The sequence below is a fragment of the Acartia tonsa genome, chromosome 5, assembly GCF_053477335.1.
Source record: "Acartia tonsa isolate MP-2025a chromosome 5, ASM5347733v1, whole genome shotgun sequence".
Taxonomy (NCBI): Eukaryota; Metazoa; Arthropoda; class Copepoda; order Calanoida; family Acartiidae; genus Acartia; species Acartia tonsa.
In genome coordinates, this window is record NC_137264.1 from 8,050,322 (window position 1) to 8,067,920 (window position 17,599).

General features: G+C 39.5%; 2 protein-coding genes across 6 annotated transcripts in view; one reads left to right on the top strand and one right to left on the bottom strand.

Annotated features, from left to right (window-relative positions):
- LOC145318658 (uncharacterized) overlaps positions 1-9,740 on the top strand; it is a 142,795-nt gene extending 133,055 nt beyond the window's left edge. For 2 of the 4 annotated variants that reach the window (XM_080160080.1, XM_080160079.1), the window contains one exon: positions 77-7,573. In XM_080160080.1, coding sequence (XP_080016206.1) covers positions 241-7,326 — 7,086 coding nt within the window. In that variant the 5' untranslated portion in view covers positions 77-240 and the 3' untranslated portion in view covers positions 7,327-7,573. Of the gene's footprint in view, positions 1-76; positions 7,574-8,482; positions 8,635-8,849; positions 8,969-9,074; positions 9,142-9,281; positions 9,487-9,688 lie in introns of those variants that run through there. The other 2 variants (XR_013879420.1, XR_013879419.1) reach the window with 2 other exon arrangements.
- ais (DExD-box helicase 52) overlaps positions 1-17,599 on the bottom strand; it is a 138,965-nt gene that overhangs the window by 17,203 nt on the left and 104,163 nt on the right. For both annotated transcript variants that reach the window (XM_080160099.1, XM_080160100.1), the window contains exons 8-11: positions 16,648-16,746; positions 15,749-15,825; positions 15,300-15,361; positions 10,122-10,212 (exon numbers count right to left, since the gene is read on the bottom strand). In XM_080160099.1, coding sequence (XP_080016225.1) covers positions 10,122-10,212; positions 15,300-15,361; positions 15,749-15,825; positions 16,648-16,746 — 329 coding nt within the window. The remainder of the gene's footprint in view (positions 1-10,121; positions 10,213-15,299; positions 15,362-15,748; positions 15,826-16,647; positions 16,747-17,599) is intronic.

The window sequence follows — 17,599 nt, forward strand, 5'->3', positions numbered from 1 at the left end:
TTTTAACTCTGTATTATACTTTATTGTTCTATTTGTAGTTCATTTATAACAACCTAATTCTGTGATTTTATTTTAGGTTATTTAAAACCGCTGTATTCTACCTGAATAAACGAGTATTGAAAGCTTCATTGATTGTTTTAATGGCAGTTGTTCATTCTGGGACACCTGCCGCACTGCTACATCTCTAACTAGTGGGTTGTAGTACAGTTTTAAACAAGAGTTCGCTACCCAGAGCAACCTATGAGCTACACGAGCCCCAGAGACGCCTCCTCATCGCCGCCGGAATTCCATGGTTACCGCAGTTCGAGTATAGCACGAGCTGAGGGAGTGTACGAGGAGACAGACTCCAGAGTAAACGATTTGATCAACGGGATCAGGGACAGAAGATCATATACTGACCAACGCCACCAGAACGATGTTGATAGAGACACGAATTGGAGTTATGGAGACCTGAGTGTGGCTGGTATTCAACAGCTGCGAACCTCCACAGAGCAATCAGTGTTTAGAAACGACAGTTTGGCAACGGTGTTTAGTCAGCATCACAACCTTCGAAGAACCAGTGAATGTCAGTGCCCGCCAGGACAAGCCTGTGACTGCGAGGTGTTTGCGACTGGTGACGAGGAACGGCCGGAGTCACGTGTAAGTCAAGCAACTGTTGTAGCGGCGTGTGACCCAACACAGCCGTTGGTGCCACCAAGGACGCCAACCCCGCCGCCAAGAGTGCCGACACCGCCGGTTAGAGTGCCGACATCGCCAGCTAGAGAGCCGCCACCGCCGGTACAGCTGCAGGCAGGCCTGCAACCTTTGCCGCCGCCGGAGCAGCAACAGCCGCCGCCGAAAGCCAGTGATAAACGCCGCAGTAAAATGGCAAAGGCTCAAATAAAGAAACATATTGATGTTATTGAAAGAGTGACTTTCACCTGGGACAATAATCTGGTGTTTATAAACCCAGCTCATGTCCCAACAGCCCAGGCTGAAACAATAAACAGTGAAGTTCATACATTAGTGAATGAATTATCAAATGCTGTAGTGTTTTTCAAAAGCAACCCTTGTGATGAGTTCACCGAGGATGACAGTATCAATTCAAGCGAATGTCTGGCACACTTAAACGGCCTCAGGAAGCAACTGTGGGAAGCCCAGGAGTTAAGGAGGAAGGAGGATGCAAGGATACAGCCGCCCCAGCCGCCGCCGCCATCTGAGAGTGCCGCCGCGGTAAATCAGGCGTCCTCTGTACACCGGCAACGCTTAGATTATGGTTTGAAGAATTTGAGTGACAACACTATGTATGTGACCAGCGCATACAAACAGTTGATGAAGTTAAAGACGAGGGCCACCAACGAGATCAAAGGAGGGGAAACCTTGTTCAGGCAGGCTTCGGAGCAACACAGAGACTTCCAAAAGAAGATAAGTGACCTGTTAAAGTGTGCAACGAGTTGCGGAGATTGCAGTGCCGTAGAGATGTTGGACGAAGCTGAGCAGAGCTGCATAAATGCCCAACGAATGGCCAGAGCCCACCTTGATGTGCTGTATGACGAAGCTGGACTTGCGCCTGGAACTAACGATGCTGGTGTCAACAAGGTCAAGCTCAAACCTCCCACTTTTAGTGGTGAGTCGGGCCACGGCAACCTTGATTTTTACAGCTTCCAAACACAGATGGAGCTATTCTTTGAGACAATGGGTGGATTCAACGAGCACGAGAAATACCTAAAGCTTAAATTTGAATGCGTGGTTGGTATCGCAAAGGACTGTATCCTCAACCTAGAGACGTACAAGGAAGCCATGGATCACCTGAAGGTAGTGTACGGCAAGCCTGAACTGTTATTTTCCGCGAAATCAAGCGAAATCAAAGCCTGTGGATCCTGCCCGGATAACTTGTTTGAAAAACGCAGCTGGCTGATAAAAGTTGAGCAGAAGCTTGTAGCACTCACCAAGCTAGCTACACAACATAAGATCCTGGATATGTATGAGTCGTCACCGGTATTGGCTGTCCTGTCAGGTGCGTTGTTGAAAGATGACCTCATTGAATTTCACAAGATTCTGTTGGCTGAGAAAAGAACTGACCCTGGTACCAGACAGACCAAGTCTATGATGATCAAGACCCTGACACAATTTCTGCAGACCATGTTGTGGGAGGTCACGGCTAAAATAGATATCATGGTGACGTCTGGCACACGTTACTATGACAGCAGCAAGTCAAGGAAACAAGTCACATCCAAGTACAGTGTGATGCCAGCAGATTGTGAGTTGAGCAGTGATGGTGAAGGAGTTGTTAATACGGCCGCCCAAGCTATTGAAAGTTCCGCCGGTTCCGCAAAAAGCTACGTTACCGCTGAAGCAAGTTCAGCTGGTGCCGATCCGGCTGCGGCCAACAACGGGTCCGTGTCCCACGCCAACAACAAGGAAAAGAAGAAGGCTAAAGATAAAGACAAGAAGACAAGTGGCGATGCTGCTGCCGCCATTATGATGAACAAGAGCAGACAGGCGAAACAGGTTAAGTGTAGATTGTGCCCAGGTTCACATACATCCCTGGCGTATTGTGAAGTGTTCCAAGAAACTCGTGTCAAGAGAAGGTTCGGTAGGACGGTGAAAGCAGAGGCATGCTACAGATGTCTGAGATTAGATGCCAAGTTTGACATGAAGAATAGGGAGGCCTGGTTCAAAGAACACGAACCGTACTGTGACAGCAAGTGGATCTGCAATGAAGGAACCTGTAAGGACAAGCCAGATGTGTGGAAGAACCATATCGCCATCTGCACCTATCACCTGGAAGCCAACATGGAGAAGGAGGCAGAGTTTAAACGTTCCCTGGACGAGAAGCTGCTACCAACCGATGTCAGGTTTTTCTTTGCCAGTTATCATGCTTTGCCCGACAAAGGTGACAGAGATGTATATGCGAGTTTCGCCGCCAGCGGCGGCCGAGGTAAAGTTGATGACGTCATAGTGGAGCCAAGTATACAGAACCAGCCCATATACATGTTGCAATATGTAAAAGGAACCAACGGTGAGAAGCTGCTCCTGTTTTACGACAACGGTTGCTATGGAGCCTGCCTGAGCACACGGGCATGTGCGTCGTTGGATACAGAGACGCAGCGGCCTGGCCCCACCGCCCTTGAGGTAGCTGGCGGCCAGAGGGTTGAGATCCCCTATGGCATTGAACGTTTCTGGCTACCGATGGTAAGTGAAGATGGTAAAAGACGGGTTGCGACCATTGAAGGCCTGCAAATGGACAAAGTTAGCACACGTTTCCCAGAGTGGCCGCTGAAACAGGTATGGGAAGAACTTAATGCCGTCTTTACTAAGAGCCATCCTGCCGCAAAGATGCCGACAACTGAACCTGAAATTGGAGGACAGCCGGTTGATATCATGATTGGCATTCAATACAACTTATATTACCCACAGGTGGTACTTACCTTACCAGGTGGACTCTGCATTATGAAATCCAGGTTGGCTGGATATGGAGGCCACAACGGGATATTAGCTGGACCACATGAAGTTTGGAAAGATGTTATGAGCCGCGCTCATCTGATGGGACCTGCTGCATTTTTAACTGCAGAGTTTAAAGCATATAGATATCAGAGAGACTGTTTGTTTTCCAACAATGGGATGATTCATGAAAGTGCCACAACCATTGATCACCATCATGAGGTATGTTCGCATTATGCTGGAGCCGAGAACCCCTTAATGGATGAGGATGATGTGTTTGTCCACCACGTTTTTGCCGCCGGACCAAGTAAGATGCTCAAGGAATACCAGATGATAGACCAGATAGGTGCAGATATGTCATACCGTTGTGTCAAGTGCCGCGTCTGTTCCGAGTGCAAGAAAGGTGAGCGAGTGGAGAAAGAATCATTGTTGGAAGAACGTGAACAACATGATATAGAGCAAAGTGTCAGCTATGATGCCGAGCAGAGGAGGTTATTTGCTTACCTGCCATTTACTGAGAATCCTGAATCAGCTTTGGCAGATAATACCTACGTTGCCGAAAAGATATTGGGCACTCAGGTCAAGTTAGCCAACAAGAGTGAAGTTGCCAGAGAGGAGATCCTGCGGAGTTTTAACAAGTTGGCGGATAATGGGTTTGTAGCACCATTAGCGGCGCTGCCGCCAGAGGAACAGGTGGAGGCCAGAAAAGCTGGATATGTGATTCCGTGGCGCATTGTCCATAACAGCCACAGTATATCTACCCCGGTTCGGCTTGTGTTTGACGGCAGTTCCAAGACCAAGACAGGCAAGAGCCTAAATGACATATTATGTAAGGGAAGTAACCAGCTGGCTAATTTGTTGCACTTGTTGATTGGATTCAGATGCGGAGGGGCTGCCCTTAGCGCCGACATCCGGATGGCATACAATTCCGTGTTCTTGCAGCCGCAGCATTATAGATATCACAAGTTCCTGTGGATTGATGGATTGTCCCTGCTTGGAGCAGTCATTGTTTACGTGGTCAGAACAATTATTTATGGGATCAAGAGTTCAGGAAACCAAACCATCCACGGTTTTAAGATGGTTGCGGACATAGCTGAAGCCAAACAACCAGAGCTTCGGATTGGAGCAGCTGTGATCCGAACGAAAGACTACATGGATGATATTGTTTCTGCCCACCGTGATGAGAAGACACGCGACTTAGCAGGAGAGCAGCTGGTAAAGGTATTAGAAATGGGCCAGCAGTCGGTCAAAGCGGTCACGAGGAGTGGTCACGACCCGGATGAACAAGTGTCTGTAGATGGAGAAAGTGTTGGGCTCGTTGGGTATTGTTGGCAGCCGAAGGAAGACACAATATCCCTCGAGGTGAAACCTTTGTTCCTGGGCAAAAAGAAGCGAGGTAAAGTGCCAGAAGAAGTGACCGGTGACCTGAAGGAAGCGCTGCGGGTCATGTTCACAAAAAGGATTCTGTTGGGCAAAACCATGGAGTGCTGGGACCCTCTCGGGTTAGTGTCACCGAGGTCCAATAAACTAAAAATTGACATGTGTTCCATCTGTTCACTGGGGACAGAGTGGGACGAGATCCTGCCGGACAACTACCTAGACACTTGGGTGGAAAATTTGATGATGGTCCAGCAACTAAGGAACATACGATTCACACGTAGTGTGTTCTGTAACCCTGTGGATGTAGAGCATGGGGTTGAATTGATTGTGTCTACAGATGCAAGTCAGGTGCTAGCTGGTAGCGTCGTCCACGCAAGAATGAAGTTGTTGTCAGGCGGGTTTGTAACCAGAATGGTGGCGTCCAAGTCAAAGCTGACCACCAAACTAACCATCCCCAAAGCTGAGATGACAGCATGTGCCATGGGATGTGTATTGGCTCACCTAGTTAAACTTAATTTTGAGAATTATGTCAAGAAGATCACCTATGTTACAGATTCAATGGTTGCGCTATACTGGATCCACTGTGATACACGACCACTGCAGACTGGCATCCGCAACCTGGCGATTGAGGTAAGGCGATTCTGTGACGTGACGAGTTGGCGCCACGTTGAGTCAGCACAGAACATAGCTGATATATTGACTAGACCTGATGGATCCCCAGAGATTGGGCCTGGATCGGAGTGGCAGGATGGAAAGGCTTGGATGAGCAGGCCAGAGTCAGAGTGGCCAACGAGAAGTATTGATGAGATTACCCTTGACCAGGACACGAAAGTTGCGGCGCTGAAGGAGATGAGGAACAAAGAAAGCCGTGGGCTGGTGCTGGCTAATTTTTCGGCGAGGATGGTTGAGAGGTACGAGTTTTCACATTACTTGGTTAACCCGAGTAAGGTCCCGTGGGATAGGTATGTCCGGCTGATTGCTGTATGTTTGAAGATTGTTGATATTTGGCGGCGGAGGAGCAGCAACAAGTTTAGTGTTGTGTCTGGCACTGTGTTGGTGGATGTTGATGAGCATGTTTTGAAGAGAGCGGAAAAATATGTTTTTAGCAAGACTACGGCAGAGGTAACTAAATTCAACAGTCGAGACAAGTTAAAAAGCATTGGCACAGTTAAGGATGGCATTATGTACCACCATGGGAGGATCTTACCGGGAGGCAACGATGCATTGGCGGAAAATATGCTGGATCTAGAGAAGTTGGCCTTTGCCAAGCCTGTGCTGGACAGGTACAGTCCGGTGGCGTACAGTATCATGCGTCACTGCCATGAGAATGTGACGCACCATGGAGGATCCATTGCAACATTGAGAAGGAGCAGAGAACACGCCTTTATCTTAGAGGGCAACTCTTTGGCGATTGAGGTAAAAAAGAACTGTTTCTTTTGTCGGCGATACAAGGCCAAGGAGATAGAGAGAGAGTTTGGTGCTGTAGACCCGTGCCGGTTGAAGATAGCGCCGGCATACACAACTTGTATGATTGACTTGTTTGGGCCTGTAGAAGGAAGATGCAGTTATGGCACACATAGATTTCCGATGAAATTGTGGGCGGCGGTGTACAAGTGTCCGGCGACGCTGGCTGTGGCGGCGTATAGTATGACTGGGTATGACACAGAAAGTTTTTTGTTAACCCTTACCCGCCACATTAATCGGTATGGCATCCCATGTCTAGTCAAGATAGATAATGGCACCCAGCTAGTGAGAGCTTTCGAGACAGCTGACATATGTGTAGCCAGTGTGCAGAACCTGTTGAACCAGGAGAAGGGCGCCAAATTAACGGTTGAGCTTGCTCCCGTTAAGAGTTCGAATTACCAAGGAGTGGTAGAGAGGTCGATACGGTCCATCAAGGAGATTCTCAATGTGGCGTTCAAGGGGCTGAAGTTCACGCCGTTGGAGTTTGAGACAGCGTTGTCGTTCTGTTGTAACGATTTGAACTCGATGCCTTTGTGTTTAGGATCGAGGTATCAGAACATTGATCAACTGGATTTGATAACTCCATCCAGGTTATTGTTGGGCAGGAATAATAACAGAGCACCTGGGGGCCAGTTAACGGTGGAAAGGCCTGGCAAGATGTTGGAAGCCATGGAGGATGTGGAAAGATCCTGGTGGGAAGCGTGGAAAGAGTTGAAAGTTGGTGAGTATGTACCAAAGCCCAAGAAGTGGAGTAAAAATGTTGGAGAGGTTGGGGCAGGAGACATAGTCCTGTTCCGTAGAGATGGCAGTAGCCCCCTAGGTACGTGTATATGGAGGATTGGCAGAGCCAGAGAAGTGCACATATCTAGGGATGGGCACGTACGAGAGGTGACGATAGAGTATAGAAACCACGGGGAGAAGGATATGAGGACAACCAAGCGAGCGGTGAGAGGCCTGGCGGTGGTGCACCAGGAGCACGAGTTAGAGCTTGGAGGACAGCTGGCGGAGGCAGATGTTGAGGCAGTCCATCTCCAATGGGTCCGTAAGTACAGCACATAGTTCTATCCTTTCTCTCAATCTTTCAATTTATCATGTTTTCAAATTTTCAAACTCTCAATCTATCAATTTATCAATCTATTAAATTGTAAAATCACGCGACAAGTGCTCCGTGACCAAAGTAAAACATAAGACAATTGCTCTGTGTTATTAATTAAACAATGCCAAATTTTATCAAAGTTTTAGTAAAGTACAAAGTTTTACCTGATTTTAAAATTATGTAATGTTCAATTAAAACTACAGCTCAAAGTAAAAGTTCAAATTTTATTTTCTGTCAAAGTTCAAAGTTCAAAGTTAAAACTATAGTTCAAAGTAAAAGTTCAAAAATTTTATTTTCTGTCAAAGTTAAAAGTTCAAAGTTAAAACTACAGTTCAAAGTAAAAGTTCAAAGATTTATTTCTGTCAAAGTTCAAAGTAAAAGTTCAAAGATTTATTTCTGTCAAAGTTCAAAGTAAAAGTTCAAAGATTTATTTCTGTCAAAGTTCAAAGTAAAAGTTCAAATAATATTTGTCAAAGTTCAAAGTTCAAAGTTCAAACTGGTTCTGTGAGCTCCGTAAGGGCCGGAACTGAAGACACCTGGGATGATTTTCGTGGATTTTTTGCCTGGGGGAGTGTTTTATATTTAGAAGGAATCCAGTCAAATCACCCCACGAAGACTGAGAGAAGGCTTCCATAACAAGGCCAAAGTTTAGTAATTTAAAATATGTTAAAGTAAATTCACGCAACCTATTTCTTCACCATAGAGAAAAAAAATATGTATCGGAAATAATGCTAATTACTTACAAAACTTAAATTTATATTAAATTGTAATTGTTTAATGCAAAAGCCATTTTTATTTTCAAATTCATTTTTAGCAAAGAATGTTTAATTTTGTAAAAATAATATGAAATATTATCCAATCTATGTATGTGATTAATCTATGACGCGCAAGCGTTCAAATCTCTATATTCGTTGTATCAGTCTAACGTCAGCCATCTTAATATAAGCAAGGAAAAATAGTCTATCTAAAAGTTTAAAGAAAATTGTTATTTTTTGGTACAAAATACACATTTAAATCAATTCAAAGCATTTATAAAATTAATTTGAGCTTTTTACCTCCAAGTTTATTAGTTTTTAACAACTTATTTTGTTTCTTTTAAGCAAAAATTGGTTAAATTTACTATCGTTAAAACTGTATTATATATATATGTAAAAAGTGATAAAGAAACCTATATCTACATCAAATAATATGGGCTAATCCATTTCAGAAAGTGCTAACGAGTGAAAAAGTTCTCAAAATGTAATAATAAATTGTCTCTGCTGAGATACAAGGTAAAACAAATATTAAAAATAGTCAATTCATTCACCCAGCGAAGCCGTATATGCAAAGATTTCATTTAAACCAAAGTTGAAGATATAAATCTATTGAGTTCACTGCCCCTATCTAATTGTAAAGAACCAATAAATGAGTACCGTAACGGCCTCCAAGTTAACTTTAAAAGCATTGTAGTCCATTAAAAGTTTGGGCTTAATTTGATATTATTAAGGCCTGGAATTAGCTGAGCCTGTTGAGAGTGGATCTGCCCTCTTTTTATCTCTAGTGGAGAAGCTTGTTGGTGCCCCTCGTGACGGATCAGAGGGAAAGCTTGAGCACAAAGAACCATAGGTAAAATGTTGTTGATTGAATAACTACCTAATGAAATTTGGAATCAAAGTTATAGTGTAGATTGCTGCCTATCCAAATATCACCTAATTATGGTTTTTCGTTGCAGGATTCACCAAGTGGAACAAAGAACTTGGAACCAATAGCGAAAAAGGAGATCCTTCGCTAAAATTAAGGTACAGAATACTCACCTTTATATTAATTCCTTCAAATTAATTAGAAAGCCTCAAAGTCAAAGCTTAAAAACACAGAGTTACCCTTGATTATCTATAAATGGTGCTCCTTCTAACATAAAGTATATGATTGATGTTTTTAGACTGAAATTCTGCCACTGTAACACCGATTCATATGGAGTTATCCTCAAATCTGGCTTGTGGTCTGAAGTATTAAGTCCTTGACTGCCGTGGAATTGTTCTGTATTGATTGCTGCTGTGGATATTTGCTGGTGGTTATGTTGATGAGATGATCTGATAAGCCTGTAGTTCTGGAAATTATTAAGTGGAAAGAGCTGGATTCGAGAAGTAAGTTTTACATTCTTTGACTAATGAACCATTGGATTGTTTTATTGAAATGCACTATTCTGAAAAGCCCGAAATCAAAATAAAAGACTTTTAAAAGAAACTAAGAAAGCAATGCAATTTTTAGTATTTTAACTCTGTATTATACTTTATTGTTCTATTTGTAGTTCATTTATAACAACCTAATTCTGTGATTTTATTTTAGGTTGTTTAAAACCGCTGTATTCTACCTGAATAAACGAGTATTGAAAGCTTCATTGATTGTTTTAATGGCAGTTGTTCATTCTGGGACACCTGCCGCACTGCTACATCTCTAACTAGTGGGTTGTAGTACATTGTTGAAAAAATAACAAAAGTTTTGTATGTTTGGCAATTTTACTTTTATTTACCCCCCTTCTCCCTTAAAACTATCATCTTTAATATCTTTTTATTCGAGAACCTAGGGTTCATCCACAGTTTTTATTAAAAGATTATTTTTTTTTTTTAAATTTTCAGCTGGAACTTGTTACCTCAAAACTTTGAGTATTTTAATTGAATTTTAATTAGTTGGTTCCTTACTTTTAGTGAAAAAACATTTAAACCAATAATTATATTCTATACTTCTATTCTGTCTTATCCCTTAAGATCCCTAAATTTACCTCAAATAGTTTATCAGCTTCGTCGACCACCAGCCATTCAACTTTCTCCAGATTTATCAAGGGAGGGTCGTGTGCTAGCATGTACACCAATCTAAAAAAGGATGCAGTCTAATAAATTGCCATTTCTCGCGGTCGTACGCCGTCATGCTCAGTGTTGGAAGGGTGACGCACAATTCAGATCTCAGTTTTCGCCTTTTGATTTACGTGTTTTCTCTATAAGATAAAAACGGTAAGTGCAAGATTATTTAATTCATTATAATATAATTATTAATTTTTCTCAAATCGTGAAAAAGATCAGAAATGTGCGTCACCCTTCTAACACTGCGTATGACCGCGTACGTTCGCGAAAAATGGCAATTTATTAGACTCCACCCTAAAAAGGGTCGTTGCCGTTTCCACAACTTGCACAACTACAGTGGATGTCACAGGATGCATTTATGGCATATTAAAAGGTTTAGATGTAATTTTGACAAGAACTATATGTATAATTGACAATTTTTGATGTTTAAATGTCTGTGCTAGTCCTAGATTTAATATTTATGGCAGTTACTTTCTAGTATGTCTGCATTTTTGGTGGAGGTTTTTAAGTATGTCTGCATTTTTGGTGGAAGTTTTTACATTTTGATAAACTGCAGGTTGTAGAAACGCCATTTACTCATTTAAACACAAGGACGATTATGTCCAATATCAGTAAGTAAAACAAAATATATCTTTTATATATTTTTTCTATAATTAGGGTCGGTCCGTCCGTCCGTAAAGATTAGCTCCTTTCATTGATTTAGACATGTAGTAAGGGGGGGGGGGGAAGTTTGTACACTTATAGGAAATGAAATTCAGTATCAAAGTTTGGGAGGGACGTGTGGGCTTGTTTTTAAAGTTATCAACCTAATTCTTTTTGTAAAATCTCTTATATGACTGGATGTACACGGAAAACTTTGAAAATTGAATTTTGGTACTTTCCTTCAAGAGGCTAGTGGAGCAAAAGACCCCCCAAAACACTAAAAATATGAGTTCTGAGCTTATTTTTAGAGATATCAACCTAATTTTTTAAATGAAAACTTTTTAAAAATAACTGAACTTAGTAACCATTACACATTTCATTTTGGGACTTTCCTTCTAGGGGCTTGTGAAGCAAGAGACCCCCCAAAACTAAGAGAAGGAGTTCTGAGCTTATTTTTGAAGATATCAACCTGATTTTTTTCAAAGAAAACTTTTTAAAAATAACTGAACTAAGTAACTAATACACATTTCATTTTGGGACTTTCCTTCTAGGGGCTTGTGGAGCAAGAGACCCCCCAAAACTAAGAACAGGAGTTCTGAGCTTATTTTTGGAGATATCAACCTGATTTTTTTCAATGAAAACTTTTTAAAAGTAACTGAACTTAGTAACCATTACACATTTCATTTTGGGACTTTCCTTCTAGGGGCTTGTGGAGCAAGAGACCCCCCAAAACTAAGAGAAGGAGTTCTGAGCTTATTTTTAAAGATATCAACCTGATTTTTTTCAAAGAAAACTTTTTAAAAATAACTGAACTAAGTAACTAATACACATTTCATTTTGGGACTTTCCTTCTAGGGGCTTGTGGAGCAAGAGACCCCCCAAAACTAAGAACAGGAGTTCTGAGCTTATTTTTGGAGATATCAACCTGATTTTTTTCAATGAAAACTGTTTAAAAGTAACTGAACTTAGTAACCATTACACATTTCATTTTGGGACTTTCCTTCTAGGGGCTTGTGGAGCAAGAGACCCCCCAAAACTAAGAGAAGGAGTTCTGAGCTTATTTTTGAAGATATCAACCTGATTTTTTTCAAAGAAAACTTTTTAAAAATAACTAAACTAAGTAACAAATACACATTTCATTTTGGGACATTCCTTCTAGGGGCTTGTGGAGCAAGAGATCCCCCAAAACTAAGAACAGGAGTTCTGAGCTTATTTTTGAAGATATCAACCTGATTTTTTTCAATGAAAACTTTTTAAATGTAACTGAACTTAGTAACCATTACACATTTCATTTTGGGACTTTCCTTCTAGAGTCTTGTAGAGCAAGAGATCCCCCAAAACTAAAAATAGGAGTTCTGAGCTTATTTTGAAGATATCAACCTGATTTTTTTAAAGAAAACTTTTTAAAAATAACTGAACTAAGTAACCATTACACATTTCATTTTTGGACTTTCCTTCTAAGGGCCTTGTGGAGCAAATGACCCCCCAAAACTAAAAATAGAAGTTCTGAGCTTATTTTTGAAGATATCAACCTGATTTTTTTAAAGAAAACTTTTTAAAAATAACTGATCTAAGTGACCATAACACATTTCGTTTTTGGACTTTCCTTCTAACGGCTTGTGGAGCAAAAGACCCCCCAAAACTAAAAATAGGAGTTCTGAGCTTATTTTTAAAGATATCATCCTGAATTTTTTAAAAGAAAACTTTTTAAAATTAACTGATCTAAGTGACCAGAACACATTTCATTTTGGGACTTTCCTTCTAAGGGCTTGTGGAGCAAAAGACCCCCAAAACTAAAAATAGGAGTTTTAAGCTTATTTCTAAAGATATCAACCTGATTTTTTAAAGGAACTTTTTTTAAAATAACCGAACTAAGTAACCTTTACAGATTTAATTTTGGGACTTTCTTTCTAGGGGCTAGTAAAGCAAAAGACCCCTGAAAACCATAAATATTAGTTCTGAGCTTATTTTTAAAGATATTAGGTAAGCTGATTTATTAAGGAAAACTTTTTTCATTTAACTGAACTACGTAGCCACAACAGATTTGCTAAAAATCAGGTTGATATCTTTAAAAATAAGCTCAGAACTCATATTTTTAGTGTTTAGGGGATCTTTTGCTCCACAAGCTGCTAGGAGGAAAGTCCCAAAATGAAATGGTTACTTAGTACGGTTCTGTCTAAAAAAATTTTCTTTAAAAAATCAGGTTGACTAAGTAACCATTACACATTTCATTTTGGGTCTTTCCTACTGGGAGCTGGTTGGGCAAAAGACCTCCAAAACACTGAAAATATGAGTTCTGAGCTTATTTTTAAAGATATCAATAATGTAGTGGTAATCAAGAGTGTGTAATGGTTACTTAGTTCAGTTATTTTAAAAAGTTTTCTCATAAAAATTCAGGTTGATATCTTTAAAAAAAACTCAGAACTAATATTTTTAGTTTTGGGGAGTCTTTTGCTCCACAAGCCTCTGGAAGGAGCGTCCCAAAATGAAATGTGTAACAGTTAGGTACTTAGTTCAATTACATTAAAAAAGTTTTCTTTGAAAAAATAAGGTTGATATCTATAAAAAAAAAGCTATGAACTCATATTTTCAGTGTTTTGGGGGGTCTCTTGCTCCACAATCCCCTAAAAAGAAAGTTCTAAAATGAAATGTGTTATGGTCACTTAGATCAGTTATTTTATAAAAGTTTTCTATAAAAAAATTAGGTTGATATCTTCAAAAATAAGCTCAGAACTCCTGTTCTTAGTTTTGGGGGATCTCTTGCTCCACAAGCCCCTAGAAGAAAAGTCCTAAAATGAAATGTGTAATGGTTACTTAGGTAGTTCAGTTATTTTAAAAAAGTTTTCTTTAAAAAAATCAGGTTGATATCTTCAAAAATAAGCTCAGAACTCCTGTTCTTAGTTTTGGGGGGTCTCTTGCTCCACAAGCCCCTAGAAGGAAAGTCCCAAAATAAAATGTGTAATAGTTACTTAGTTCAGTTATTTTAAAAAAGTTTTCTTTTCAAAAAAAATCAGGTTGATATCTTCAAAATAAGCTTAGAACTCCTTTTCTTAGTTTTTGGGGGTCTCTTGCTCCACAAGCCCCTAGAAGGAAAGTCCCAAAATGAAATGTGTAATGGTTACTAAGTTCAGTTATTTTAAAAAAGTTTTCTTTGAAAAAAATCAGGTTGATATCTTCAAAAATAAGCTCAGAACTCCTTTTCTTAGTTTTGGGGGGTCTCTTGCTCCACAAGCCCCAACAAGGAAAGTCCCAAAATGAAATGTGTAGTAGTTACTTAGTTCAGTTATTTTAAAAAAGTTTTCTTTGAAAAAAATCTGGTTGATATCTTCAAAAATAAGCTCAGAACTCCTTTTCTTAGTTTTGGGGGGTCTCTTGCTCCACAAGCCCCTAGAAGGAAAGTCCCAAAATGAAATGTGTAATGGTTACTAAGTTCAGTTATTTTAAAAAAGTTTTCTTTGAAAAAAATCAGGTTGATATCTCTAAAAATAAGCTCAGAACTCCTTTTCTTAGTTTTGGGGGGTCTCTTGCTCCACAAGCCCCAACAAGGAAAGTCCCAAAATGAAATGTGTAGTAGTTACTTAGTTCAGTTATTTTAAAAAAGTTTTCTTTGAAAAAATCTGGTTGATATCTTCAAAAATAAGCTCAGAACTCCTTTTCTTAGTTTTGGGGGGTCTCTTGCTCCACAAGCCCCTAGAAGGAAAGTCCCAAAATGAAATGTGTAATGGTTACTAAGTTCAGTTATTTTTAAAAAGTTTACATTTAAAAAATTAGGTTGATATCTCCAAAAATAAGCTCAGAAGTCATATTTTTAGTGTTTTGGGGGGTCTTTTGCTCCACTGGCCCCTTGAAGGAAAGTACCAAAATTCAATTTTCAAAGTTTTCCGTGTACATCCAGTCATATAAGAGATTTTACAAAAAGAATTAGGTTGATAGCTTTAAAAACAAGCCCACACGTCCCTCCCAAACTTTGATACTGAATTTCATTTCCTATAAGTGTACAAACTTCCCCCCCCCCCTTGTCCTATCAACTTCAAACTTTGTATGATGATACCTGCCACAGCTGGGAACGATTTTGAGTAGCAATCCTATAATCGTTACCAGAAAGTCCGTGTAAGTCCAAAACATTTTTATTCTAAATTTTTTGACATAACCTTTTTATATGATATATAATTATCCTATATATGTGATTTTTAATACTGATTCCTAGTACAACAAAGTACCTACAATATTATAAACATCCCCATAAAATGAAGTCCTAAAAATGTAAGTATGTAATGTATTTTAAGTAAACAGTTTTGCAACTTAAAATTTTGTAAAGACTTATACATTTATATTCTTCTTAGTCAGTTCTGACACTCTTCAAGTGTTAATATTAGTATGTCCTACCATTTCAGAGGTTCGCTTTTATGGATGTTGTCATCCTTGTTTATATCAAATATATATGAATTTTGTCCTACCTGTTTGGTGGAGAAATTAGAATATCATGCCTAGCTACCACAAGCTTTTTGGTTTCTTTCGCCTACAACACACAATCAAAATTACTAAAATTGTCTCCAACAGTTTGGTATAATCTTCAGGTAGGGAGGGGATATTTGACTATTTATCACACGTAACACTAGTCCCCAAAGTCTTACAATAACATTATCTTATTCGTTGTACAATCAACTAAATGAACCAACCAATCAAAATTCAATAAAGGTCCCCAAGGTTGTTTAGTCAACGAATAAGAAAACGTTATCAAAGAGTCTTTGGGAACTAGTGCAATATGCAGCTCAATGTCCCCTCCCTTCCTGTAAAAAAAATACAGCTAAAATCGAAATTGACAAAAACACACCCACTTTTTGTCAAAAACACAGTAGCTTTATTTTTGCTGGTGTTAAAATTGGCAGCACCCCGACCATTATACCTTGCTGAGTGAATGAGGTCTTAATCCAGTACCCTGACAAAATTTCCAAAATTCTCGTTCTATTTGAATTGCCAACTCTAAAATTAAAACAAGATTAGTTTCCTTAAGAAAAAACAGTAACAAACCGTTTTCACTCCACAGGGGGAGCATAGGCCGCTGACAATTTGTCAGTGTTTCTGTAACAATGTGGCTTTTTTTATGGATATTGGATAGGGTTGTCAGCCCTAAGCCCTATGATTGCGGTGTAAAGCGTCCATTTTTCCATCAGACAACCAACCCTTTGATTGCACGACCTTTGTCTGAGAAGTCCTAACTAAGCATGGTAGTGAGTTGCGCATGTTTTAGGGCCAAGGCATTTCCCATACTCGTAACTATTTATGTCGCGCACCTGACATAGCAGCAGTAGGAACCATTTTTAACGTCTTTAGTTATGACGCGGTGTCGGACCGAGATTCGAACCTATCACCTTCCCGACGACGAGCGGATGCGCTACGTGTTGAGCCACAGTCGCGGTTGTTCCTTACAAACATATGCATTTTAAATTAAAAAGTTACTGGTTTTGCGTACAAAATTACAAAACCCAGTTAAAGGTAAAGTATTTTTTTGAGAAAAATTTGAATTGGATAGACACACATACATCCTAATACTTTAGCATGAACCAATTTAACGGCTCTGAAGGCCTAGTTCTAGATTTATCGTATTATAGACAGATTTAATAGCCCCGAAGGCCTGGGCTAACATAACTTATTAATTAATTAATTAATCTTGGGATTTTTATTTCAACATTCGTGGGAAATTGAATGTAATACGATGCAATACATGATTTTTCAGTATGGCTGTTATTAAAGGGTTTCGAAACCATAGTAAAAATATTTTAGATTGATTTTTTTTTTAATTACCTTTAGTAGGAACTAATACAAGAGCTCTATAACCCCCGTTCTTGGGAGCTTTCAACGAATGCAGCAAAGGAATAACAAAAGCTGCTGTTTTGCCGGAACCTTAAATTAACACATTCAACAACCGAAATCAATAAACTAAGTTAAGAATAAGCCAGAACAGAAAAATTAATTTAATTTTGAGTTAAAAAAACTCAACTAACTATAATCTCTCTATAACTATCGCCAACAGTTTTGATTTTATATTCATTCCTGCAAAATGAAGCTTACGAAGAACAGAACAAAATAGTTTAAAGGACCACCCTCAACGTCACAAAAAATGTTTTTTGATATTATAGCTCCCATAGGGCCTATATGAAAAGACCATTTTACCATACAATTTGGGGTCGGAGATTCCGAATCTGGCGTCCATTTGTATGTAGCTAACCTCCTTCATGCCGAAAAATGGCGCCAAAAATGACTACCCTTCGAAAAATCCGCGAATGCCAATTTTAGCAAAATAAAAATCTACCAAATTATTTTGATCATAAGATAGATAGATAGTTAGATTTAAATGAATATAATTAATTTTTTTCTTTCTTAAACGTTGAGAGAGAGAGAATGAGGAAAGGAGATAGAAAGAAAGACAAAAGGAGATAATTATAAATGGAGAGAAAGAAAAGTTTTTTTTGGATAAAATGTATAATATAATATATAAAGATAGAGAGAGAAAGGGAAAGAAAAGGAAAGAGACAGAGAGAGAAAAAAAGGGGAAAGAGAGAGAGAGAGAGAGAGAGAAAAAAAAGGGGAAGAAAGAAAGAAGGAAGGAGAGAGAGAAAAGGAGAAAGAAAGAGAGAGGAGAGAGAAAAGAGAAAGAAAGACTAAGAGAGAGAGCGGGAGAGAGAGAGAGAGAGAGATAAAAGGAGAAAGAGGGAGAGAGAGAGTAAGAGAAAAATAGATAAAGAAACAGAGTGAG